General features: G+C 40.2%; 3 protein-coding genes across 7 annotated transcripts; 1 reads left to right on the forward strand and 2 right to left on the reverse strand.

The window, feature by feature from the left end:
• Window positions 1–1691: 1691 nt before the first annotated feature.
• Window positions 1692–14458, reverse strand: mcoln1b (mucolipin TRP cation channel 1b). Of its 3 annotated transcripts, none has more exons than XR_012596649.1 (13): window positions 14204–14458; window positions 12845–13086; window positions 12550–12711; window positions 10590–10740; window positions 9991–10072; window positions 9085–9181; window positions 8758–8857; window positions 8566–8672; window positions 7487–7636; window positions 7007–7375; window positions 5902–6108; window positions 4896–5102; window positions 1692–2344 (listed from the first exon to the last, which is right to left on the reverse strand). XR_012596649.1 is itself a non-coding variant. In XM_074655630.1 (13 exons), exons 1-13 carry the CDS (start codon window positions 14244–14246, stop codon window positions 4968–4970), a joined length of 1701 nt encoding a protein of 566 aa, XP_074511731.1. In that variant the 5' UTR covers window positions 14247–14456; the 3' UTR covers window positions 1692–4967. The 3 variants fall into 3 exon arrangements, 2 of the variants coding, with proteins under 2 accessions (XP_074511731.1, XP_074511730.1); XM_074655630.1 differs by having other exon boundaries at window positions 1692–5102; window positions 7007–7129; window positions 7274–7375; window positions 14204–14456; XM_074655629.1 differs by having other exon boundaries at window positions 1692–5102.
• A 2352-nt stretch (window positions 14459–16810) lies between these two features.
• On the reverse strand, window positions 16811–20102 carry trappc5 (trafficking protein particle complex subunit 5). Of its 3 annotated transcripts, none has more exons than XM_074655631.1 (3): window positions 19962–20102; window positions 17810–18082; window positions 16811–17738 (listed from the first exon to the last, which is right to left on the reverse strand). In XM_074655631.1, the coding sequence occupies exons 2-3, from the start codon at window positions 18077–18079 to the stop codon at window positions 17442–17444; spliced, it is 567 nt and encodes a 188-aa protein (XP_074511732.1). In that variant the 5' UTR covers window positions 18080–18082; window positions 19962–20102; the 3' UTR covers window positions 16811–17441. The 3 variants fall into 3 exon arrangements, with proteins under 3 accessions (XP_074511732.1, XP_074511733.1, XP_074511734.1); XM_074655632.1 differs by having other exon boundaries at window positions 17810–18122; window positions 19962–20088; XM_074655633.1 differs by having other exon boundaries at window positions 19704–20016.
• Window positions 20103–22046: 1944 nt separating this feature from the next.
• pglyrp6 (peptidoglycan recognition protein 6) lies at window positions 22047–26578 on the forward strand. Its single transcript, XM_074655638.1, has 5 exons — window positions 22047–22189; window positions 23384–24196; window positions 24865–25075; window positions 25151–25445; window positions 26506–26578. The coding sequence occupies exons 1-5, from the start codon at window positions 22123–22125 to the stop codon at window positions 26518–26520; spliced, it is 1401 nt and encodes a 466-aa protein (XP_074511739.1). The 5' UTR covers window positions 22047–22122; the 3' UTR covers window positions 26521–26578.
• The last annotated feature ends 279 nt before the right edge of the window (window positions 26579–26857 follow it).

Raw genomic sequence — 26857 nt, forward strand, 5'->3', positions numbered from 1 at the left:
CTGAAGGAAGGCCAGTTCCTGTCAGTCTGATTCTAAGTGCTTCGTCTCAGCCCCGGTTGCATCCTTGAGTAAATAATGCATGCAGGTACTGAGGATATTGGACAGCTCTTCTGCACTAAGAGGAGTGAGTGTGCACGTATCTGCCTTGATCTTTGTCCATCCCATATTCTCTCTCATTTCTGTCCATTTGTATCTCCAGTGTGTTTTTCTCTGGCTGGTACAGCCTGACCCTGACTCTACGCCCATTTACCTTGTGTTGAGAAAATGAAGTTGGTGGTAATGGTAGACTTAAAGGTTAAGCACTTTACTTCTACAGTCAGCATTATTTATCTTTAATGAAGGCAACAAACCGCTCCCTTTCTTAATGTTTCATTCACCCTCATCTCCTCCTTAAGTATCTGTGTTTTTTATCTTCCTATCCTATTTCTTCTCTGGCTCTGCTGGATTGTATTGATTTCCTGTGACTGGTTGCTTGGTGACTGCAGACAGAGCCTGCTCTCTCCCTCTAGTGGTGCCAGACCACCACGACACACTAAGGGCTCATCAGCTTCATGCAATCCAAGCTTTGTATCATATCTATTATTTTCTATAGCAGCCTATCTCAGCACACAGTGCAGAGTACACCTTAGAGCACACCTTTGGCAGATCTTATGTATTAAATTTCAATAGCATTATCACTGTGAGCATGTTTGCGTTCCTATATTAGTTTTTTGTTTAAAACACAACTGTGTTTTAACTTCCTTTAAAGTTGACCTTTGACCTTTGGCCTACAGATTCTCTCATTACTGCTTACATTGCTGAAACTGAGGTTTTTCTGGGTATTTTTGGTGGCAACGGTGTAAATAATAAAAGTATTTTAAGCAAACATGATGCTTATCTCAATAACACTATGACATATCATTGTGGTGATAATATTTTAGATGATTGAATATCATATAAACAGCTGGTCCTTTTATTAATTATCTTGAACACACAGACTTGGAAAGTGAATTTGGAGATGGTTGATATGCTCCTCTACTAGGAGCAGGATGGAAGCCTTGTTACCTCGCTTTATGTTGACTATGGTGGAATGAAGTTGGACATTGGTGATTACTAGATGTCGGAGAAACATTTTTTAAATGTATTATTAAATGTATTTATTATTTTTGTATATATTTTTAATGATTTATTGTTTTATTTCTATTTATTTAATAATTAATATATTTTTTGTTTTGTTTTACATTTGTCTTGTGTATGTTTTTGTATTGATATAGTTATGTATTGTTTGTGTCTTTAAAATCAAAATGTTATATATAATATATATATTTTTATTAATTAATTTAGTTTTATTTCTATTTATTAAATTTTAATGTATTCTTATTTAATTGTTTCTTTGTCATGTGTATGTTTGTATATTGATATAGCTATGTCTTGTTTGTTTATTTAAAATCAAATATTTATATATATATATAAATATATATTATTCATTTATTTCTATTTATTTAATTTAATGTATTCTTATTTTATTTTTTTCTTTGTCTTGTGTATATTGATATAGTTATGTCTCATTTAAATCTAATGAAGTGTAAAAAAAAAAAGAAAAAAAAAAAAGAATTTGAGCAGCTGACTGTTAAAATGGACACAAAATGTGTCTGCTGTGTTGATACCATAACACTGGCCTTGGGTTACTTATCTCAACAATATTGACACAATTTCAGAGTCTTTCCAGTTTATTTGCGTGACGTGTACTTCAGAACTTCAGTACTTCATTCAGAAGGCAGCATCGTCACAGAAAAGATTCAATACAAATGAGGTTCCTCCTATACAGAAACGTAGAAACTTCCTGTTAGCCATTACTTGCTTCTTTATCAGAACGAGGTAAAAATAATTAAGACAGCATAAAATATAAGGAAACAACTGTAAAGAAAAACACCGTTAAATCAAAGTGCCATTGAAGAACCTTCCCATAAGTGTCAGGAAAACACCAACAGATGCACATTACTTACAGTATACAGTGCTTTGCTCCCATGTGACACATTTAAATCAAGTGAAGCTGTACATCAGTCTCCATTAAGTGCAAATAAGTAAGTGTGAATAAACATTCATTAAAAGTAAACACATGTTGTCGTGACTGTAAACAATATCCATTCATTTAAGGTAGCATGTCAGTGAAGTGAACAATATAAAAAAGTACCCTTTAGTCCTGAAACACATTTTGTCCATTGAGCAGTGCCCTTCATGTGCCTCCACGCAGCAGCACGCTGAAATGACATTACTGCTTCAATAAGTTTCTATAATAAGATATTCTGAATATAATTTTTCTTTTAAAAGGGTGAATGAAGAAGTGCTGGGTTGCAGAGATACCCTATAGATAATAAAAAAAAGAGTTATTACCCTTTTACACATGGCCTCAAAGTCTGACACATTATATAAAATATACACAACTCTCTAAGCTGCCTACGCACTAACCTAAAAAGCCAAAACACTTTAACTACATAATTTGGTCAAAATGTATGTAAAACTGCATCTGACTTTCTGACATTTTACCGTACCATAAAAATGCATGAAAAATTCACAAGAACAAAAAAAAATGTAAGAGGTAAAAACAATTTGCAGTGACTGCACTCCAGCGAGCCTTAGCTTCAAGTAATTCACCCTCTTGTTCCAGGAAACTCCTGTTCTCTTTCTGCCAAAACGTAACACCAGATAAACTAAGCTTAGCAGAGTAGCAGTAACTAGCACCTCTGCAGCGTCTGACTCTAATGGAATTTGTGTGATTTCATGTGGTTAAACTACAGTTTAATCATGTATTTACAGGTATTTTAGTTACAGATTAATTATTAAAGGTGCTAAATGCCAGATTGGGAGCATTTGTATTGCCTCTGCGCGGCTCTCAACATGGCGACGACTGAGCCAGTGGCTCGTAGCTAACAGAGCTAACAGTGAAAACAAAGGCAACAGCCGGCCCGGCTATGTCAACAAAGCACAGAGAAGCTCTGATTATAACACACTCAGAGAGAGAGAGACTTCATTCTCTTCTCAGGTAGACATTACTCCTCTATAGAGAGGCAAAGTCTCGCCCCTTCCGGTGGACCCCATGGGACCTTATTATACGGAAGAAATATGAACGGTAGTCAACAACGAGAGACAAGTACATTTTTTAACCTGAATTGTGCCATGAATCAGACATACGATGTTTGTCAATTTAACAGATTATTTTGCAAGTCGTGAAAGACGCAGTTTGTTGTAAAACTGTTTAAGTGTCAGACTGTGAAATTACATAATTAGAATAAGACTACACACCCAAAAGTCGTGTGTAAGTGTCGTCTCTCTCTCTGAAGCTACGATGTCTGTGTGTTTCGTACTGGGATGTACTCACACCAGCAACAGGTCTTACTCGTTCTTTCTCTTCCCGGCTGATAAAAATACCAGGAGTCGCTGGATAAAAAACATCAGGTAAGATAACGTTTCATCTGTGCATGAAACATCGCTAAGTTAGCTAGCTAGCTAGTGTTGGTGACGTATATTGTTTGAGACGAGAGATGTAGTTCACTGAGCGGTTTCACACAAAGCTAAATGGTACTACGACAAACTGTGACTTTCTTGACTTGCAAAATTATCTTTTAAATTGACAAACATCGTATGTGTGATTCATGGCGCAATTCAAACGGGATCAAAAAAAATATTTGTCTCTCGCCGTTGACTACAGTTCATATTCTTTCCGAAATGAGGTCCCCTGGGGTCCACCGGAAGAGGAGGGACTTCACTTCTCCATATCTTAATGTACCAAATAGTTGTTTGATGCTATATCAATGCTCTGGATATTATATAGAGCACCTTTAAAGTAGCTCATTGGTTCAAATGGACAAGACAGCTGAAGAAGAATCAAGAATATATCTTGTTTGTAGATGTGTTTTCCCTGCGCCCTCTCAAAGGGTGTGATGATGACTAATAATCAGCATAAAATTAAAAGTTTTATCATTTATATATATATCTTTCACCCTCTTTTCTCAGCTTCACTGTTTCTGTAGTTACTGCTCTCTGCCTTTAGAAGGCTGGATATAGTCTAGCACATTGTTCAGCTCATTGCTTGAATCCTACATTTTCTATAGGAATATTATTTTGCAGCCTTTGCAGCACTTAAAACCAAACAGTAAAGAGTCTCTGTCTTGATGTGCATTAGTCACCTGGCTCTGAAACAGTTCATACATATTGATGACTAACTGGTTGGCTGAGGGGCTCGTCCTTCCTCGTGCAGCCATCCTCTTCCTCAGGTCAGAGGAGGATGTGAACAAAGCAAAGAATGAAAACTGGAGTGGAGGAACAGCCTTGTCTGAAAACGAAGCTAATGCATACGCACGGCGGTTAATGATCCCTCTTTTTTTTTTTTGAGTCATCTCGTGTCTATTCTACTTCTGCTATGAAGATTCAGAGGACGTACACATATTTACATAATCAAGAGGCAACAAAAATCCTGTAACCTAGGTAGCCATGTGGACACTAAAATGATAATAAATACCCGGTGTGTATAGTGGATCATTCTAGTGAAAATGCGCATCCATTTTACTTAGTGGACCTTGTGTCCAGTCTAAAGCAATGAATACGTTTACTGGCATCTACTCGTCATCAAAGCTCTAACAAACTGACATCTCAGGAAGAGACGATAAATTATTCATACAGTACAAAAAGCCGAAGCAGGTAATTGGGCTTGAGACTGTGCGGTGCGCTCGGCCGTTCCACTACAAATCTAAATGCAAAATTCAAACAGAGGACAACCTGGTCCAAGGTCAGTCTGTTCACCCTCAAGGCATTTATCGTCCCTGCTGGGTATTTGGAAAAAGAAGCGCAATTGCAGACAGCTGTCACTAGAGTGGAAATATAGTGCTTTAAAGAGAGACAGAAATCCCACTGCTTACTCCCTCTGTGCATCCACTTCTTCTTCTTCTTCTTCTTCCTCCTCCTCCTCGTCCTCCTTCTCCTCCTCCTCCTCACCACTCACAGCAGCAGAGGAAGGAGCACGATGACCCTTCGGGCCCGCGGAACTTGCCAGAGCTGGGCGTGTCCGCGCACTCCGCAATGAACGCGTGCAGATCGGAGACTCGTACCTGCTCCTGTGTTTGAGCCTGTAGGAAAATAACGTAAAGATGAACATTTTCTACAAACTAATGATTCACAACCATGTTGCTGAGTTTAATTTGGACTGATGACGGCTGCTGGCATAACGGCTGAAAATTAAGGCCGTCAAAGTAAACGCCATAATAACTCAAATTTGTTTTAACGCCACTAATTTCTTTAACACTTGTGATTTTTAGGTTGTCATATGAAACTACAAAACCTAAGGAATCCATTGCTACCAACCATGTCATACTAGCTTGTCGGGAAGGCGATTAAATAACTTTCGCTAAATTTTGGCGAGGACAAATAAGTCATGTCCATTTTCAAAGGGGTCCCTTGACCTCTGACCTCAAGATATGTGAATGAAAATGGGTTCTATGGGTACCCACGAGTCTCCCCTTTACAGACATGCCCACTTTATGATAATCACATGCAGTTTTGGGCAAGTTATAGTCAATTCAGCACACTAAAACACTGACAGTGTGTGAGTGCGAGTTTGTCATGTTATGATTTGAGCATATTTTTTTGCTAAATGCAGTACCTGTGAGGGTTTCTGGACAATATATGCCATTGTTTTCTGTTGTAAATTGATTTCTAATAATAAATATATACATACATTTGCATATAACAAGCATATTTGCCCACTCCCATGTTTATAAGTGCATTAAATACTTGACAAATCTCCCTTTACGGTGCATTTTGAACAAATAAAAAAACGTGTGATTAATTTGCGATTAAATATTTTAATTGATTGTCAGCCCCACAAAAAATGCTCAGAAACGAGAGTGCAACCAAATGAAACTGTACCATAATGGTGTCGTAGGCTCCTGTGATGAGCGCGATGAAGAGGGACAGCACCATGTAGATGAAGAGGGAGATGAAGGTGTAAAGGTAAACCTGGCTGAAGATCCACACCAGCGTGCCGCTGCTCTCCATCTCAGCGAACGTCACAAACATGTCGTCCCCGTTAATCAGAGAAAACAGGCACTCTGACACCTTGGACAGGGAGCGGAACTGTACGCAAGCAACACAACACACATTGGTGGAATTAAGGCAAGTTATATTAATACAGTGTTTAAATGAGGATATTACACTGAGGTGAGAGGACAAAGCTTTTTCAGTATGTTATAGGAACAGTTGTACATTTTGGGAATACGCTTATTCACATTCTTGCCAAAAGTTGGATGAGAAGATCGATACCACTTTCATAGAAATACAATAGAAATATAGAGTGCTGCAGGAATGAGTCCTAAAACCCGGAAATGAGTTAGCATTTTAGCACTTCCAGTTCCCTCGTCTGGAAGTCAATGGGTTTTTAGTTAGAGACCAGAAATAAGATCTTTGTTTAACGCAAGCTTAAGAGATTTTAATGTTTTGTTCTACGATATAAAATACATCAGTAAATATCACACTCATGAATTTTGAAGCTTTTACGTTTTTAAAAAAAAGCTGTTGCTAACAAGTGGCTAAATGAGACTACTAAACGTCATCACCCCGACTCGTCCGCCGTTCACCTCAAGCACCCCTTTAATTTGTAGAAACGCCACAAACTGCCAATTTTAGCATGATTCTTTATGGAATTTAACTTTTTTTTGTGAATTTGTTTAACTGCACATTTTCAATCACAGTCTTGTATCATCTCACGTGAAGTTTCATTAGTTTTGTAAGGTTGTTTGATTGCTGTCTTTCCGCCAGAACACATTACACCAAGCAAAACCAATCTATCCACAAAATGTTGTCATGATTCATATTTAATAAATGTCAATTTTTCTTTCTCTCATTAATAATACACAGCAAAAAAGATGATATGCTGGAGGGCAGTTGAAGATAATTAGGCTGTTGTGACTGACTGTCTGAATGACTCATGCTTGCTCATTCCTGGTTAGAGTCAGTGTGTGTGTGTGTACAGTACCTTGGTATGATAGGGCCCCAGCACGATCCATCCACAGAAGCAATATCCCAAATAAATGGCAGCTGCACAGAGGCAGAAGCGGATTACGTTAGGAAAAGCAGCTCTTAGAGTCACGATCAAGATCTGTGAGACAAAGAGAGAGGGAGGGAGGGAGGGAGGGAATGACCAAAATATATTCAGACAAAGAGCAGTGATGCAGACACACAAGACAAAGAGGATAAAAAGATTATCTTTATGTTTGTTTGTGTGTGTGTGTTGTTCACCTACATTGTATTTCTGAAAGAAGCTGAGGTAGCGGATGACTCCCACCCACACCAGCAGAGTGGAGGTTCCCAGCAGGATCCCGCATATGTCATATGATGACAAATTCTGCAACAGCGACGTCATTAATTACCAGAAACCGAGCACTGTACTGCAAAGCTGAACATTTTAATTAATTAAGATAATAATTTTTCTGTGACAGCATGCGTCACACTTTACCTTGGACTCGATCCCGATTTTGATGAAGCTGCCGATGATGGTGAACATGTCGCTGACGATGAGCAGAATGTACCAGCCGTTGATGAACTCCATTCTCTCTCCCCAGCTCACACGGCGGCCAAGTTTGTGTTTGAAAAACTGCACGTACTCCTGGTTAGGGAGATGGAAGATGATCAATAAGATGAGAAGCTGTTTTGCTTAAATCTACCTGAATATGTAATGGATACAAACAATTTAATGCTATTTCCTGTTTTTTTTAGTTCATAAAAAATGGCAGTGTAAAAAGGAGAAGCTGTGGTTTTACCAGGGGTTTAAGAGCTGGAGCATAGACTGTATATAAAGACGGACGACGCGTCTCCACTTCCTCCCACTGTACAGAAGTGAAGCCAAAATATCCCGGATGTCTGTCCAAAATGTCAGCACTTCATCTTTTTCTCGTATTAGACATTGTTGAAATTGTGAAATTGTGAAATTGTCATAATTAGCATATGAATTCTTGAGGTATGACCAAAAACGTACGGATGGACAGACGTACAACCCCAAAACATAGAGTCAAAAATCTTTTATGAGGAAGGAAACTCATTAATTTTTTTCTAAAAGAAAACTCCACGGATCACCTTTAATTTCTGTGTATTTAAATCAACAAAATATATTGTGCACAGTCTGATTGAACTTAGAAAAGTGCATGTAAATGGTACGTACAAGATCTAAATGTTCCTGTCAAGGTTAATTTATTGTAAGTGTACAACACAGGTTTGCACAAAGAAATGGAGTTGTAGTTCCTTTATAATACACAAGAAAAAAACAAAAAAAAAACTATTTTTTATGGTGGAGTAAGGAGGATGAGTTGATGAGTCTCACAGCCTGAGGACAGAAGCCGCTCTGTGCGGTGGTACGACAGCGGATACTTCTGTATCGTTTGCCAGACGGCAGCAGGGGTGGGTGTTGTCTTTTAATATACTTCGGGCTCTGCGCAGGTGCCTCACCTCACTGATATCACTGATGCTCAGTAGATGGGTACCAACGACCAAGTAAAACAGTGTTTTCACAACATAAACACATAAATGTTGCTTTCTTACGTGTTGCAGGAGGATGCCTCTGAGGATGGAGCGCCCACACAGCAGCAGGGACAGCAGGCAGACGAACGCCACCAGCACATCGAAGAACTCCCGAGCGTAGCTCTCCGCTGACAGAAAAAGAGGAGTGGAATTAGAAAATCACAGAGACAGAGAGTGAATATCTGCACAAATCATGTGTTCATTGCAACTCACCATGTCCAGACACGTTGGGGTGTTTACACTCCTTTATGGAGGCCTGGTTCTGCAGACTGATCTTAACTTTGCCACTATGCGCCTTGTTATCCATGACGATCTGATTACAACCAGATAAGAACCAGAGTTAATATACAACCTCTGGGCTTGGAAATGTTCACACATCTCCATCAGTTTATCTCAACTCTCATCTCAAAAGTTCTTTGTCATTTTAACATACAACTTGCAAATACACAGTTGAGATTAACTAGGCCAGATTTACTGATACAGATTTTACTGTAAAGCAGGGTGTTTATTTAAATAGAAATAACAGAAGAGATAGCTCACCGTGATAGCAAAGGTGTAGCAGTCAGGGATTTCATTGTTTATAATCGTCTGAATGTTGATGGCCTTCAGCTGGAAGTCAATTGTTACATTGATCAGCCTGGAAACAAATATGGGAAAGAGAGATAAAATTCAATGTGAATAGTTAACACCGTAAAGAAAAATAACACCCTTTTTTTTTTAGGGCTGCAAAAATGTTTTAACGCAACTGATTTCTTTAATGCATTAACGCAACTTGCAATTTTTAGGTTGTAGCGGGCTCAGTTTTAAAGCTAGAGTGAAGAGGCATCATATGAAACTAGAAAACCTAAAGAATCAATTGGTACAAACCATGTCATACTAGCTTGACAATAAAGGAGGCTAAATGGCGTGGCCATTCTCAAAGGGGTTCCTTGACCTCTGACCTCAAGATATGTGAATTAAAATGGGTTCTATGGGTACCCACGAGTCTCCCCTTTACAGACATGCCCACTTTATGATAATCACATGCAGTTTGGGGCAAGTCATAGTCAAGTCAGCACACTGACACACTGACAGCTGTTGGGCTTGAGTTTGCCATGTTATGATTTGAGCATATTCTTTATGCTAAATGCAGTACCTGTGAGGGTTTCTGGACAATATTTGTCATTGTTTTGTGTTGTTAATTGATTTCCAATTATAAATATATACATACATTTGCATAAAGCAGCATATTTTTCCACTCCCATGTTGATAAGAGTATTAAATACTTGACAAATCTCCCTTAAGGTACATTTTGAACAGATACAAAAAAGTGTGATTAATTTGCAATTAATCACGATTAACTATGGACAGTCATGCGATTAACTGCAATTAAATATTTTAATCAATTGACAGCCCTATTTTTGTAATTTCCATGTAAACAAAAAAACAAACATAATATCATCTGACTTGTAAAATTTGAGAGTGAAATTCTTGTAGTCACTGTTTCCTGGAGCAGGAATGTAAGTCAGTGGATTCACTCCAACGCATTCTGGAAAACAAATATCAGGAAATAGCATTAGAGGAACTAATAAAACAAATGGGGAATTTTTAAAACCACCTTTTTCCTCATCACATGAAACACAAACCGCACTTCCTCATGGCATTTAAAAGCAGAATCGTCTCTTTGGAGATCTTTTATTTGTCTTACTTTATTTTTGTCACAAGATTTATCATGAAATGCCAGAAGTCATCTCTGCCAAATCAGCAGCTGTATGCAAATAACTCCTTTCCCAAGGCTACTAAAGTCTATGGAAAAAGCTTTTGTGTTGCGTTTTTGGTGATAGGAACTATTTCAAGCCTTTTAAAGTAGGGCAGAGTTGCAGGGCAACTCTTGACATATGTGGAGCAGCAACACAATGACTCACTCACACAGTCATTTCCTCAAGGGCCGAGAAAATACTGGCACTGAGTAAATAACAAGGCTGCCTGGTTTTAATGTCAAATACCCGGGGACACATTCAACGAACACTAAAGAGAGAAAAGCTGGAAGATAAAGGTCATCCTACCGGTGCGAACATGGGGATCAATGTCAAAGGTGTCGTTGACGGGGTCGATGGTGCCCTTCCTGTAGTACCTCTGGCAGAGGGAGAGCGCACTTCCGTTTTCACCCAACCCGTATGCATACAGCCCCAGTGAGATCTGAGGTAGAGCCAAGTACTGAAGCGGACAAGAGAAGCAGAGAATTAAACCTGAATTTGAGACATGTTAACAAAAAAGAACAGAAGCTTAATAATGGTGCTCTTCTTGGGTATCATATCTTCTTTTCAAGGTGAAAAAAACATGTGACACTGAAACTCTCTCTTTAAAAGGTACCTTGTAGTAGTAGTTTTGATTTTATATCCTCCAGATTTTGGGATGTTTCTGCGTCCACCTCAATATAATGGAGGTGAATTTCTTCTATGGTGCCCTCAGCCTTTCAAAATTCATTTAAAGGTACAGTGTGTAGGATTTAGTGGCATCTGGCGGTGAGGTTGCAACCGAATACGCCACCGCTCACCAGTCCCTTTCCAAGCGTATCGGAGAACCTACAGTGGCCTTCAGGTAATGTAAAAACGTGAAAGGCTCTCTCTAGAGCCTGTATTTATTAATAATAATCGCATTATACTCATCAAGTTAATCGCTGACATCTTGGAAAGCCAAATCACTACAATAGAAGAAGATGCAATAGCAAAAATACTATCAATTTGTTTACATGCAGTGTAGTAATGTATTGCCCAGTTTTTGCATTATTCTGATTACTTTCAGGTAAAGGGATTAAAAACAACTATGGTAACACAGCTAGATTTCTGCTACAGAAAGTTGAGAATTCATGGTGCAGTGTGTAGGATTTGGCGGCATCTAGTGGTGTGGTTGCAGATTGCAACCAACCAAGTACCCCCTCCACTCACTCCTCTCTTTCCAAGACTGCGTCGTAACCCACTTTACCATAATATACTACTTTAGGAGCAACGGTCAGACGGCAGCTGGCGGTACCACGGTTTTGCACTCTGCGGCTCACGTTACCGCAGTTTCACAAGCGTATCGGAGAACTACGGTGGCCTTCAGGTAACGTAAAAACGCAAAAGTCTCTGTCTAGAGCCAGTGTTTGGTTTGTCTGCTCTGGGCTACTGTAGAAACATGGCGGACTCCGTGAAGAGGACCCGCTCCCTATGTAGATATGAAGGGCTCATTCTAGGCTAACGATTCTTAGTTTCAGGTGATTATACACTAATGAAAACATAGTTATGAATATTATATTCCATTTCTGCTAATAGATCCCCCGAAATCCTACACACTGCTCCTTTAAACTAACAGCAATGACTCTTTCCAGAACTGTGTCCCTGTTACTCTGGGATCCACTTCTGTGGATTATCCAAAGTTTTCTGTCTGACATGAAACATCTAAACATCCACTACATCATCAGGTCAATGTTTAAATGTGTCCGAATATTTTGGTTTATAACTAAAACTAATAACATTCCCATCAGTCTCAGCTGTATTTTGTGTTTAGTGCTAGTTAGCAAATGTTAATATGGTTTTATTGTAGCATACATGCATTATTATATATGTGTACAATTGGTATCAATAGCTACATAAAAAATGTTTATTAACCAAATATACATTTATGTACAAACTGTGTTAACGTCTGTCGTATAGGTCTAATGTATGTAATGTAATGCATACAAAAATACATTTGAAGTGGAGATATATTACCAAGATATACGTATAAATATATCCAAGACACATGTGATGATCATGTCTTGCAACTGCTGAAATAGGCTACTGGCACCTTTTTTGGTCCAATTCAGGCACTGCTCAGTGTAGGTCAAGTTTGCATAAATAAAAACTGTCCAGAGTGAAGTATGTGGTTAAAAGTGTGTGTCAGGTAAGAGAGAAAATGTGTTTTTTTTATAGTCTGGGTAAATCCGCCCTTTAAGGCAGTACTATAAAACTCTGAAATGACTCCTCGTAGTTATTATTCGGCTACCTGCTCTATGGCGAAGTCGATGCGGCTGTACAGTTCCTTCTGCGTGTGGACGGCCTGAGGAACGCTGTCCTGATAACCTTTCAGGAAAAGGTGTTTGAATGCAGCCGTGTTCTCCTCTTTAAATGTCACCACCATCTGGTTGCTCAGTCCAAACAGCACCAGCTAAGACAGCAGAGGCAGGGGATGAAACAAATCAGCTTCAAACAACAAACTGGCACAGATCTACACAAACAGACAGACAGCAGCATTCATTGTGTTCTGAAGTAATCAACTCATAGCTTAAAGCTTCATCCACCTGCACGGTCACGATGATGATTTTGAGCAGCTGCAGGCCCAGTTTGAAAGGCTTGCGTCCCTTGGCGTGATACTTGTCACAAGGGCTCATGAAGAAGTACTTGAGCTGCCTCCTCAGGGCCTCCTCCTCTTCTTCCTCCTCTTCCTTCTCTTCCTCCTGCTTCTCAGGGGGCTCACAGTCCACCAGAGCAGTGGGTCGAGGTCTCCCATAGCTGGTCACGGGGGAGAGGAGCCGGTCCTTCTCTGGTGGCAAATACAAAGAAATCCACGGTTTCAGATAATTAACCTTAAACATCATGCGCATTAATCAAATATTTAAAGAGGCACTCAAGAGATCTAGTATAGAACTTTTTATTACGTTGGGGGACTCACAAGAGACTAAATCAGTCAACACTGAAGCAGAAGAGGAAGACATATCAGGACTTTTTGTCCCTGTATGAATCAAGTTCAAAAAACACTTCCTATAATGCTAATAACTGGATATCATCTTTCATTCAGAGCTGCAACAGGTAGTTGAATAATCGGTTTGTTGATCGACAGAAAATGTATCTGTAACTATTTTGACATCATCAGGGTTATCTCGGATTGTATTTGATGACATCATCAGGGTTACTTCCTCCTTCCAGAGCCTCATAAAACCGTACAACCATTTTCACAGGCTGGGAAGTAGCCTATAAACTCATGACAACACAAATGTGTAAAATCAGTGTGAGTGTCCCTTTAAGCTTTGACGCCACCTGTGTCTTTAAATCACTCATTGAATAAATGACATGAGACTTAGGATTGTTGCTTTAACTGGGTAAACGGAGAGATGCAGCAGGAGCATCAATTTAACGTTGATTTTAAGTATTTTCCTTCCGATCACTGAGGACGCATGTTAATGCCAGGTGTGAACAGGTCTTTTAAAATTTTAGGTTTCAAATCCAATCCGAGATAACACCTGATGACATCATCAGGGTTACTTCCTCCTTTCGGAGCCTCATAAAACAGTACAACCATTTTCACCGGCTGGGAAGTAGCCTATAAACTCATGACAACACAAATGTGTAAAATCAGTGGAGTGTCCCTTTAAGCTTTGACGCACCTGTGTTTTTAAATCACTCATTGTATAAATTACCTGAGATTGAGGATTGTTGCTTTAACTGAGTAAACAGAGAGATACAGCAGGAGCATCAATTTAACATTGATATTAAGTATTTTCCTTTCATAAGACAGATAGATATCAATCACATCAATCGAGACATGAACAGACGTGATTCGACCTGAGCAGGTGAGAGTTTGCGGTGTATTTGGAGCAACCATGAAGCAGAGAAACACAGATCAATTGACGCCAGAGAGATATTAAAGAGAAGAGACGAACCTGTGGCGCTGTCGTGGATGCAAGTGTAACTAGAAGCTGCCATGGTGATGGTGATGGTGACGGTCACAAGGGGGTGATGGAGGAGGACATTATCAGCACGGATATCGAGTAGTTAGTGAATTCATCACATATATAAAGGATGCTCGGTGTCGCAGTGAATGGATGACACCTCTAGGTAAACAGATCTCAGCTTCCTGATAGCCACGTGACTCCACCACCACGTGACTAGTGTTTGTTGCTGTTGCTCTGGTCGCTCCTTGGAAAACATGAGTGGTACCATGACATCATAAGTTTAATATGAGGTGTGGTAATGACTCAGACTCACGTGCCACTTTTTCTATTATTACAGTTTTATTCAACACAAATAAACAATTCAAACTTTATTTCAGACACACAGGAGGGTCCATAGCAATAAAGGAAAAGAAAAGAAGAAACAAAAAACATACAAGATAAGACCACAGCAGTTCATCATTCAATTTATATGGAGGCTAAACAGTGCCATCGATGATATCATTAAGCACAAGAAAGCATTATGAGCAGGGCCGTAGCAGCCAGGGTTGGAGATCAACTGAGGTCATCATGAAGTCATCCCAACACAACCCCAAACTAAAGGAATAGTTCAACATTTTTGGGAAATACGCCTATTTGCTTTGAAGAGAGTTAAAGGAGCAGTGTGTGTAACATTTCAGGGGATCTATAAGCAGAAATGGAATATTCCTTACTATGTTTTCATTAGTGTATAATCACCTGAAACTAATGGTGCCTTCAAATGGGGTCGTGTTTACCGTGTTTTTACGAGAAGAGTCCGTATGAATGCCCCCCCTCTTCTGGTATTCACGACTGATTTCACGAGGTTTTGGCCATGGAAGTTAATTTTTCGGTGCATAAGTGAATATATTGTAATTTTAGTCGTATATTGTTTTATATTATATTGTTTATTGTTGATATTCCCAACGGCCTCATTTTTTTCCTCTGTCATTATGCCTTTCCATTTCCTGCATTATGTTACCCGCTTGCTAAATTGTTAGCCTTTATGGCTTCTAGACGCCGACAGTAACATTAATATTGCCGTTTGTCAGCAGCGGTGTTCACACGGCTTAACCACTTGAACGCCAAGCATATCGTGTACACGACTTCTCATGTTGTGAACACAAGCTCACAAGTTTCATTTGAGGGCAGCGTAAGAATCGTTAGCTTAGAATGAGCCATTCATATCTACATAGGGAGCGGGTCCTCTTCACGGAGTCCATCATTTTGCTCCGCCATGTTTCTACAGTAGCCCAAACCCTGGCTCTAGAGAGCCTTTCACATTTTTACGTTACCTGAAGGCCACGGTAGTTCTCCAACACGCTTGTGAAACTGTGTTAAAGTGAGCCGCAGAGTGCAAAACTGTGGTACCGCCAGCTGCCGTCTGACTTCCGTTGCCCCTAAAGTAGTGTTATTATGGTAAGGATGGTCTCTGAGCGAGGAGAACAGTGTTACCCCAGTTTTGCAATCTGTGCCTCCCGTTACTGCAGTCTTGGAAAGGGAGGAGTGAGCAGAGGGGAACTCAGTTGGTTGCAAACTGCAGCCACACCACTAGAGGCCACCAAATCCTGTAGTGTCCTGACACTGTACCTTTAGATGAGGATATTGATACCACTCTCATGTCTGTAAGGTAAATATGAATCTAAAAGCACATGTTGTTTTTACACAGATAAACACACTATATATTACATTTTAATTAGTGAGCTTGGGAGCTGTTGGTAGGCAGATTTTGTTACCTTTGGACAGAGTCGGGCTAGCTGTTTCCCCTTGTTTCCAGTCTTTGTGCTAAGCTAACTGACTGCAGCTTCTTACTGTACAGACAGTGGTGTCAATCTTCTCATCTAACATTGACCACATTTTGGAAAATGCAAATGAGCATATTTCCCAAAATGTCAAACTATTCTTTTTTGGGGGACAGTATAGAGACAGACAGGAAATGAGGAGAGAGAGAGAGGGGTATGTCATGCAACAAAAATCCCCCAGCTGGAATTAAACTGGACACATTGCATTTACATGGTAATGCATCTTAACCACTTGGTCAGCAGGATGCCCCCACCCTCACATAGTTTTTTATCAGAAACCAAAAAGTTGTGTATTTTAATATCCAATTGGATTTTTTGGATTTTATTCATTGATATTCTCTTTAAATTTCCCAACCTGCAGGTCTAAACTGTGTTTCAATGCCTTCATCATGCTGTCAGGAATAAAATCCTGGGGGGAGATGTGCTGAAACCTTTCTTCATTTATTATTTTGTTGGCTTAAAAGTATTCAAATTGGTCAAGATACAGTCTACAGATATTGGAGTCATCTAATAAAAGACCATGTATAAGTTTTGTTTTTATTTTAGAATGTAAACTCCCGTGTTACCAATACCCCCAAAGTCACACACACAAATTAAAAATAACATAATAAAATAAAATGACCTCAGTGTCCTCAACGGTAGCTACGGCCCTGATTATGAATCTATGTTACAGTGATGAAACATGCAGCTGGAGTTGAACTGGAATGACACAGGAAAAGAAAACCTTGAGTCTGGTCCTCTGTCTGTTAAATAAAACATTTTGTAGCATTAAAAGAGGTGTTGTGAAACTAATTTTTATTAACATCTATTTAGTTGGCCACCATTTAGTGGGTTGTTTTTCTTCAGTTTCACTTTCATCCTATGGCTGCACGTCCCAATTACTTTCATTATCAAATAATCTGTTGAGTATGTTTCCGATTCATTGTTTAGTCTATAAAAAGTGTAAATGGGCCATCACGATTTCCCAGAACCCAAGGTGACATTATTTAATTACAATATGTTGACCTGTTGGATTTAAAAATCAGAGCGTTACTAATGAAAATACCAACATGATGTGGTGAAAGTATTGTCCAATATGTTCAATCTTTTATGAATATCTGTGGCGTAAAAATGTGACGTGAAACTACAAATTAAAAGTGATCTTCAGTAAACAATTTCGTGCGCACTTCATGAGGTATAACAGGAGTGAGATGATCCACAAAAACATGGAGGAATGAACCAACTAGCTGCATGTTTTCTGCTCTAGACGTGGCTCAGTGTGGTGCAGTCATCCATTCATCCGTCCATCCATAAAGTCTCATAAGTTACCACAAAGAAATTCAGTCAGCAACAAACACCAGCCTGGACCTGGATGATTTAACTTCATCCTGTATTGATTAACATAAACCACCCTCTCCCTCCAGTCCTCCTTATCTGCCATCCAAAGCCTTGTCCCTGGCTATGACTGACTCGTTGAACTTTATCATGAGCGTGGTGCCTTTGTGCCAGTGGGCGGTGACCTTGGCGGGGAAGCCGCTGTGTGTGAGGATGGCCTCCACGATGCCTGCGGTGAAGGCGGCGCAGTTCAAGCTGCTGTTCTCCTTGGGCACGGAGATGTACGCATTGATAAGTGGCTCCTTCTCTATGATGTAATACGTCTTGTCGTCATCGTTGGCCTGCTCCAGCTTGTCAGCCTCCTTCCCAAACAAAGACTTCCAGACATTAACCTAAAGGAAAGAAAACTGTTAGAGTTCAAAAGCCACTTTAAAATCATCAGCTGTGTTTTACCTTTGCATACCTTGATGAAGAGCAGCATATTCAGCACTTTGGTCTCCCTCTTCCCGTTCTTCTCCCGCAGCACCAGCACGTCCAGCAGGCTGGCTCCCACGCTCTGGCCCATGTCTGCCAGGCGAGTCTGCAGCTCAGACACAGAGTACACGCGGCTCTGACAGTACTGGACCATCTCGGAGAACAGGAGGGCAAAAGCGCTCACGCTGACCTCAGTCTTGGGTCGGGTCAGGGGGCGCTCCAGAATGTTGGATTTCCCTCGAGTGAACCGCGTGTCCATTTTCTGTTGGAAGGTGATGATAGTCCACAGCACAGGTTAATATCTACTGACACACATTTGCATATCATTCAGAACTAGTTAGTGTTGTTATCTAGCAGGGGAAAACTAGATACATGTTCTTTTTTAAACGAGCTGAGAGTTTTAAAATATGATCTCTAGCACATATTTCTGCACATTAGGGCTGTCTAGAATACCATTTTTTGGCCTTTGAAGCTTCGGTGAGAAAAACTCGAATGTATTCGAAGCTTAGTGGAGCAGCGCAGCTGACATGTTCTTCTGACTGTCTGTCTCCATATCCCCTGTTTCAGTCCTGCTGCACTACTGTAAGCACACGCACCTCTGTACACAACAAACAGAGATATCCGTCTGAGAATAACCAATAATAATGAATGTTGAATATAAATAATGAATATTGTTGTGGGATTATTCCTTATTTCATGGGCTATTTTGAGATTTTAACATTTTTATATATATATATATATATATATATATATATATACGAATATATAAAAAAATTAAAACAAAGCATTTGAATGGCAGTTTGGAGGTTGAATACCATGGCAACGGTCGAAGCTTTGAAGCATTCGGGTCAGACCAACTGCACAAATACATGTATTGGCACAAATATCTGCACAATTCATGTATATGACCATTGGCAGTGACTCCCAACCCGGAGTCCTGATATAATGATGCTAACGGACCTCCCACCATAACTACAAGAACCTGTAAGTTACCCGTGGACACGGTGATCTCTGCTATGTAATGTTAAAAAAATACAATTTAAGGGTTTACCTTTGCCACACTAGTCAAAATATAAATTGAAGCAGTCAGTGATCCTCTGGCTTCCAGGCATCACATTTAACCCCACAAGCATCACATTGAACTGTTTCATACAAATATCAGATCTGCAGTTGTAAGATTATGAGGTCTTTTGTAGGCTATCTAAACTAACATAGGGCTGCAACCAGTTTTTATTTTTTTTACTTTTTTGTCTACCTGTCACTGTGGCTGGTGGATTCCACATTTTACCAGCCACTTAATAGATTACCACTACTTTTTTTGGCTGGTGAGTGAAGGAAAATCCAGCAGCATTTGGCTGGTAGCTGGAGCTTTATGGCTGGATATACATGACTGGCTTTTCCCAAAAGTTTCTCATCTGGTAAACTTCTCTCTAAAGGACACTGTTTATGGACTTGTCATGGACAATAACAAAGATGACTTTCTCGTGAATAACATTCTCATTCTTAGAAAATTTTATTTGCACAAATCCAAGTATATGAAAGAGAAACCTAGGTGTTTCATTCTGAGTTTCTTTCTTACATAAAAGCCCTTAAAGACATGAAAAACAAAAATGCATTGAAACTTCTAAGCATAACTTAGCATAATAATGAATTACAGGTATACAGCCCTATAGCCCTTAATTTAATTTATTATTATTTTCATGTATAATTTTACATATTGTATCTGTTCTTGTTCTGTATGCACCTTTTACTCTAATGCATGATCTATGAGCCATGTTGTTTGTAAATTTTAATTTGTTCAATAAAAAAAACTTCTTATCGACAGTTCTCCATCACATACACGGGTTGTTTTCATAACAAACACATATTACATGAGCTTTAACCAATACACCGAGGCGTGCTGAACTCCTCTGTGCCGCTACTGAAGCTCAGTTTGAGCCTCTCAAACACAACAAACAGCTGAGCACCTCCAGATACCAGCTAGCAGCTAGCTACCTAGCCAAACATGCTAGCTGCTACTTCCTGTTAAGTAAACTGCCCTCGAGCGCTCCCAGGAGTGGAAACATTTACGTTTTAAAACTGCAATTACAAAGTCAATAACTTGTGATATATTATACGTATTTCGTTGAAGATAAACGAACCTTGTTGGAGAATAAACGAGCGACTGTCCAGCTAATCTTCTTCCTCCTGCTTTACGTCTTCTTCCTCCTGCTTTACGTTTGGTTTAAACTGCCCACCGCCACCTACCGTACCGGAGCGTCATTGTCATAGCAACAGAATTATAGTCAACGTGTAAACAAAGACAATAGACTGTATAGAGTATGTATGGTCTATACAGGCTAGAAACACTATATAAATAAGTACATATACTGTTTTTACTAACCCATACACCTACATTTTATTGTGTATTGTACTTATTTATTTTGTTGTGTATTGTACTTATATAAATAAGTATATATACTGTTTTTACTAACCCATACACCTAGATTTTATTTATTTTTTATTTATTTTGTTGTGTATTGTACTTATATAAATAAGTACATATACTGTTTTTAACTAACCCATACACCTAGATTTTATTTATTTTTTATTTATTTTGTTGTGTATTGTACTTATATAAATAAGTACATATCCAGTTTTTAACTAATCCATACACCTACATTTTATTTATTTATTATTTATTTTGTTGTGTATTGTACTTATATAAATAAGTACATATACTGTTTTTACTAACCCATACACCTACATTTTATTTATTTGTATTTATTTTGTTGTGTATTTGAGAGGATGTCTATTGATTAGCATGGGAAAAGAACTGCAAATGAGCCAGAGTTAGCCTACTGGGTCACCTTTATCTCTTGTACCTGGCAAAATGTCACCCTAAAATAGAATGAATGATATAAACAACATAATAAATATGCACAAAAAGTGTAAATTCACTATTAAATGATGCCAAAGTATGTGTTCTCCAAATTTCCTTTTATTTCCCCCCTTTGGAAGATGAAAAAAAGGTCATGCCCCCTCAACATGTAAACTGATTGCATTTTTATGAACTGGTAGCAATGTTGGGGAAACAGTCGCAAAAATAGTCCAGTACCAAAACTGCTAGAGTTGTCACATACAAAACCCCAAAGTGGCCTGAATCTGCCACTGAAAAGCTTCATCATATTTTGGCCGCATCATACTGATGTGTGTTGCTTGATGAGCATCACTTGTGGTTCCTGAGTAAAAATCTGTCTTCATTTTTACACTTAACATGCTGTTTGACTTCGAATAAATCTTGCTAACACGAGACTTGGTAATGCTAGTATCAGAGCATCCTTGTGTCTATGCTGTTTCCAAAAGAATCAGATTAACAGACCATTTTCACAGCAGGTATTGTGACTTGTCACGGAAGGAAAATCCCAGATGAAACTTCCAATATTAACGATGGCTCAGTTCCAGGAAACAGTACAACGCAGCAGTTATTAATGTTATTAGTCACACCAGTGCTTGACAGGCCATTTTAGTCCTGTTGTCAACATAACCTTATCTTTCTTGTTCCTCTCTCTAAAGGTCTGTATTATTACAGATTGATATCTTTGACCTTTGTTATTTGCATCCCAGACCTTCTGCAATGTGTTTTCCAGTTCGGCAGCACACTACATCCACTTCCTGTTCCTGTCCTCGCATGACCGCTGCAGCCTAAAGCACTGATCTGTGTCTTTTGGTCTCAACAGTTTGTGCTCCTCTACAGAGCTGCATTTCCAATATAAACCTGACATAAAATCAGTGATGAATAAACCAGTGAGCAGATATATTTTTTCACTGTTACCCAGCAGCACACATGTGATTCACGGTTCTGGGAGTTCCTCAGTTTTGCATCATGGCTTTGTGTTCTCTGGTACTTATTGCCTCAGAGAGGACTGCCAAGGATTTGCACAGTAGCGAACAGTTTGCTACTGGCTGATTTTATTCCCAGTAGGTTTGTTTCACAAGCACCAGCCACATTAACAAGATGACTATGATTTATTAGGGAACTTGTGAATTCCTTGAAAATGCCCATGTCCGTCACATCTACGGTGAGTGTTGTACATAGTTTGACCTTGAGCGGTAAGGACAAACGACTTTACACTTACCACACTGCAGGTGCCAGTTTCCCACATTGCTTAGTGGGCCAGACCAACAGACTGAACGCACGCAGGCGTATCTACAGTATGTCCACAACAGTTGCATAATCACCCACTTACTCTGCACGTGAACTTGTATAAATGAGAGAGAGACAACAAGGTAGCAGACATTTGGAGCTGTTCACGCCTCAGGATGGATAAAGGCTGCTGGAAAGGGACCCTGGCCCTTGTTGTGGTGCTGGTCAGCACGTATGCAGAAGGTAATGACATTTGTTTTCACCAGTTTTGTGAGATGCACTGGATGTAATGTTAGTACATGTATTCTGATTATTTGGAGTGACAGAAACTGTATTGACTATAGTACATTTTTTCTGTTTCTTTCTTCAGATAAATATTCAGCTGAGATTGTGTACCTACTTGACAAATTTTACTCACTTATTGTTATTCAAGCATGAGCAATAGCTAAAATATTTACTTTTTGTCTATGTATGACCTCATAGAGCCGCATACTTCGTCCACAGCTGAAAGGTCAGCCTGTATGCATCTAGTCATTCCTCTTATCAGCGTAGTGACAACCAGCCTCTGTGAGCCCCTTCCCCTTTTAAAGGGATAGTTCAGGTGTTTTGAAGTGGGGTTGTATGAGGTACTTATCCATAGTCAGTGTATTACCTACAGTAGAATGCGGTCGGCACGCCCCCAGTTTGGAGGAGCAGACAGGAGCACCAGCACGGGAGCTAAGCTGCTGTGGATGGGAGCAGCAGCAAAACACATTTTAGACACCTAAAAGAAAGGCCCACCTAAAAAAAATCAATATCAGTTTAAGTGTACACTATATTTAGAATATTTTCGCTGGTTTACTTTGCCATGAGACAGCTATTCAGTCTATGTTTCCAACGGATCATAGTTGCCAAAGCAACCAGACTCCATTGAAAAAAAAAGGAATTTTACCACACAGAACACGGGAATTGCTGGTCTACCTTTGCCTTGATCGATTAGTTTCTTTGTGTGACTTTGGTGTTTTTAAAGGGTTAGTTCGGATTCACCAAAGTCACACAGTAACACAAACAAACTAACCGATCAAGGCAACGGTAACCCAGAAATTCCCGTGTTCTGTGTGGTAAAATTACTGTTTTTTTCATTGGAGTCTGGTTGCTTCGGCAAATATGATCCGTATATAGGTCCTGTTTGTGCAAGTGTGTGTATTTCGGGCCTGTGTAAAAAAAATACTGTGTGTATAAAATAACAGAGTGAAAAAATTGAATTTCCCCGTGGGGAAAAATAAAGTGCCTTTCTTCTTTTTCTTCTTCTTCTGCACATTATTTCTGTCACAGTTTTTATTATACCCTGAGTTTAAATGTAAGGTTGTGCAGGGCTGAAGAGTTTTGATTTTTTTTGGAGAGTTTTTATCTGAAAGATGAAGACATTTATCATGTGTTTTCTGTTGTCGTCTCCAGCTTCATCTTCCTGGCACATGGATGACTTCATCAAGGCGGTGAAGCAGGTGGAGGATGGGGATCCTGGGTCAGAGCCAGTAGCCGTGTTGAGGAGGCTGCGCCGGGCAGCTGGCCTTAATGATGCATTCATTCAGCACTTCCTCGGTAATGCCGACTCCAGTGGTCCTGAAATGAACTCGAACCTCTCAGTTTACATTAACAGGGCTGTGCATCACAGGGTGACTGAAGATGCCAAAGAAGAAGGTGTGGTTCTCACTCCTGATGGCACCACCATTGCCCTGGCGCCCCTCCTCCTGGGCATCGAGGCTGGTCTCCTCTCCAAGACGACAGGCCGTGTGCGGGGCCTGTACCAGCTCACCCTGGCCAAAGACCTGCACAGCTCTCCTCTCACCCAGCATCTGGGACCGGACGGCTGCTGGGACAGCGTCACCTCCCCTCAAGTCTTCACCCTCCTGGACAGCCCCTCTATGCTCACCACCGCTCAGGTCAACGGGGTCATGGACGGCGTGGTTCTAGGTATGGAGGTCTCTGCCAAATCCAGACGTCCTGTCAAGCTCAGCGACCTGCTGATGGAGTATTACTGCCACCAGCTGGAGAGCAAAGGACTGGACGCTGCCCCGCGCCTCATCAGCCGACGTCGCAGGGAGAACTTCAGAGGGCTGGTCGCCCCTCCGGTGCTGGCCAGACAGGTGGTGAAGTCAGTAGAGCTGTGGCGATCACTGAAGGGACGCTCAAAGATGGACGTGAAAAAGAGGAAGCAGCTGATGGCGGTGGTGAAAAAGGGAATGAAAGAGTTCACCCATAAGTACATGGGTAAGTGAAAGAATTCTAAAAGCAATTGTGGTCTTTCAAATTTAGAATAATAAAGGATCCCTTGACTTAAAGAGGACATATTATGCTTATTTTCAGGTGCATACCTGTATTTGGGGTTTCTAATAGAACATGTTTACATGCTTTAATGTTTAAAAAACGCTTATTTTTTTTCTCATACCGGCCGTGCTGCAGCACCTCTTTTCACCCTCTGTCTGAAACGCTCTGTTTGAGCTCCTGCCCCGCCCTCTCGAAAAGCCCAGTCTGCTCTGATTGGTCAGCTGGCCCACTGTTGTGATTGATCAACCGAACCAAACTCTTCGGACTCCGCTCCAGCTCCGCTCTAACTAAATTTGTTTGAGGGCGTGCCAAACTAGCTTCTAGGCAGGTATTATGCAAATGTGTTACTTGGTGACATCACCATGTTACAGAAGAAAAGGCGGGACTTCAAGCAAGGCTTTTTAAGCAGTTCAGGAGCAGTGTTTCTGTGGAGGGGAGTAACTCTCTTTGGCGATGATTTTGGGCTTTGTAACTTTGCAGACCTTTTACATGCACAAAAACTATATAACACACTACAGGAAAGGGGAAAATAACAAAAGCATAATAGGTCCCCTTTAATTCCAATAACATACACAGACCAGCTCCGATCATCCATTATTAATCTGTTTCAGATTGCCCTCCCTTCATACCTCGCTGTATGTGGGGTGCAGAGCCGTACAGAGGGACCCCCACCAACCTGTCTCTCCCTCTCTCCTTCATGTTCATCCATCACACTCACTCGCCGGGCAAGCCCTGTCTGACCTTCCAGCAGTGCTCTGCAGACATGCGCTCCATGCAGCGCTTCCACCAGGAGGACAGAGGCTGGAACGACATAGGATACAGGTACAGGCAGATCTCTTGTCAGATATACTGCACATATGTGGCACCCAACTTACAAATGACTCTGTGTTCCCAAAGCTTCGTCGCAGGCTCCGACGGTAACATCTACGAGGGCCGAGGCTGGCACTGGCAAGGGGCCCACACCCTCGGACACAACTCCGTAGGCTTCGGGGTTTCCTTCATCGGAAACTACGCCGCCAGCCTGCCTTCCCAGCATTCCATGGGGTTGGTGAGAGATCAGCTGGCATCCTGCGCCATCGGCGGTGGGAGACTGGTAGCCAACTTCACCCTGCAGGGGCACAGACAGGTGGTGAACACTTCCTGTCCTGGTGACGCTCTCTATAATGAGATCCGAGGCTGGGAACACTATGGGGTACGTACATAGAGAAGAAGACATGGGTGAGCTGATTTCTGATAGTAAACAAAGCTTGAATATCCAGACTAGAACAGGCGTAGCCTGCTCCAATGATGCAAATCTCTGCGACCTTTTTCCATCAGGGCGCGCCGTCCCTCATTATGTCTCTTAAGCCTTAAGACATGTCAGGACAGACAGGGCATGTCTGATGATTGTGACACCTTGGTATTTGGAGTGTTTGTAGTTGCACTCTTTTCTGTTTTCCAAATTACCACAACTGATAGTTCCTACTGTATTTTTGGTGTACAGTTCAGGTGGATAGTACCTTACTTTTAAGTAATGTTCTTACGTATGATGTTGAGGTACTTGTACCTTATTTGAGCATTTCATTTTGGTGTTACTTTCTACTTCTACTCCACCACAATTCAGATGGAAATATTGTACTTTTTACTTCACTATATTTATCTGACAACTATAGTTAGTGATTTTCTCAACCTTTTTTTGTGTGGTTGGGGCTCCTTGTCTCGTTTCAGATGTCTGTGAGTTGTTAGTAGTTTCACCAAAGAGACATTTCCCCTCGCAACCTCTCAGATAGATTCATTTATATAACTGTTTGAGGGTCAGAGGTCAAATTCTCCATTATTGATTAAAAAAAGGGAAAATATAAATTTGCCTACCCAAACGTTGTTTTTCTTCTTTCTAATACCATCGTTTCATGACCCCCCAGATTTATCTTGAGACCCTTTTGGAGGGGCCTGACCCCTAGGTTGAGAACCACTGGACTAAACTACCAATAACTGTATATAAAGTAGTTCAAACTAGCTCCACCTCGAGCAGCTATACAATAAAAGGCTGTTTACACATTGTATAATAATATCAAAGGGGCTATCTTGCTGCAGAATAAGGAAGTTTGATACTTTAAGTTACTTTTGCTGATAAAAACTGTACTTTAACTGGATTTTTACATTACTTTGATGTATTGTTACTTTTACTTTTGTAAAAGATCTGAATACTTCTTCCACCACTGCATAACTGTTTCACTTATCTTATCTCATATTTCATATTCCCTTCCTTTTAGGAGGTCGAGAAATGAAAACGATCTGCATGACGAGAGGAAGAGCCTTGAATAAACCAAAAGTCAACACAATAAATATTTGTCTTATTCTTGTGTTCTGATTGTTGCTATTTTCTTGTTAACACTATGATTTGTGTTGCATGAAATCTTGTATGATTTTACATACAAAGCACATCTGCATCTAAAATATGATGATTTGTTAGAAACAACACAGCAATATATAAAATAGCTCCAATTCAAGCAGCTTTAAAATGCTGCTTAAATGTTAATGCATCAGTAGGACCAGTTGACATGATTCAAATAAATATTATGATTTATATTACTGTTTTTTTACAGTAATGATACTGTATATGTC

This window comes from Sebastes fasciatus, chromosome 13 (assembly GCF_043250625.1).
Source record: "Sebastes fasciatus isolate fSebFas1 chromosome 13, fSebFas1.pri, whole genome shotgun sequence".
Classification (NCBI taxonomy): Eukaryota; Metazoa; Chordata; class Actinopteri; order Perciformes; family Sebastidae; genus Sebastes; species Sebastes fasciatus.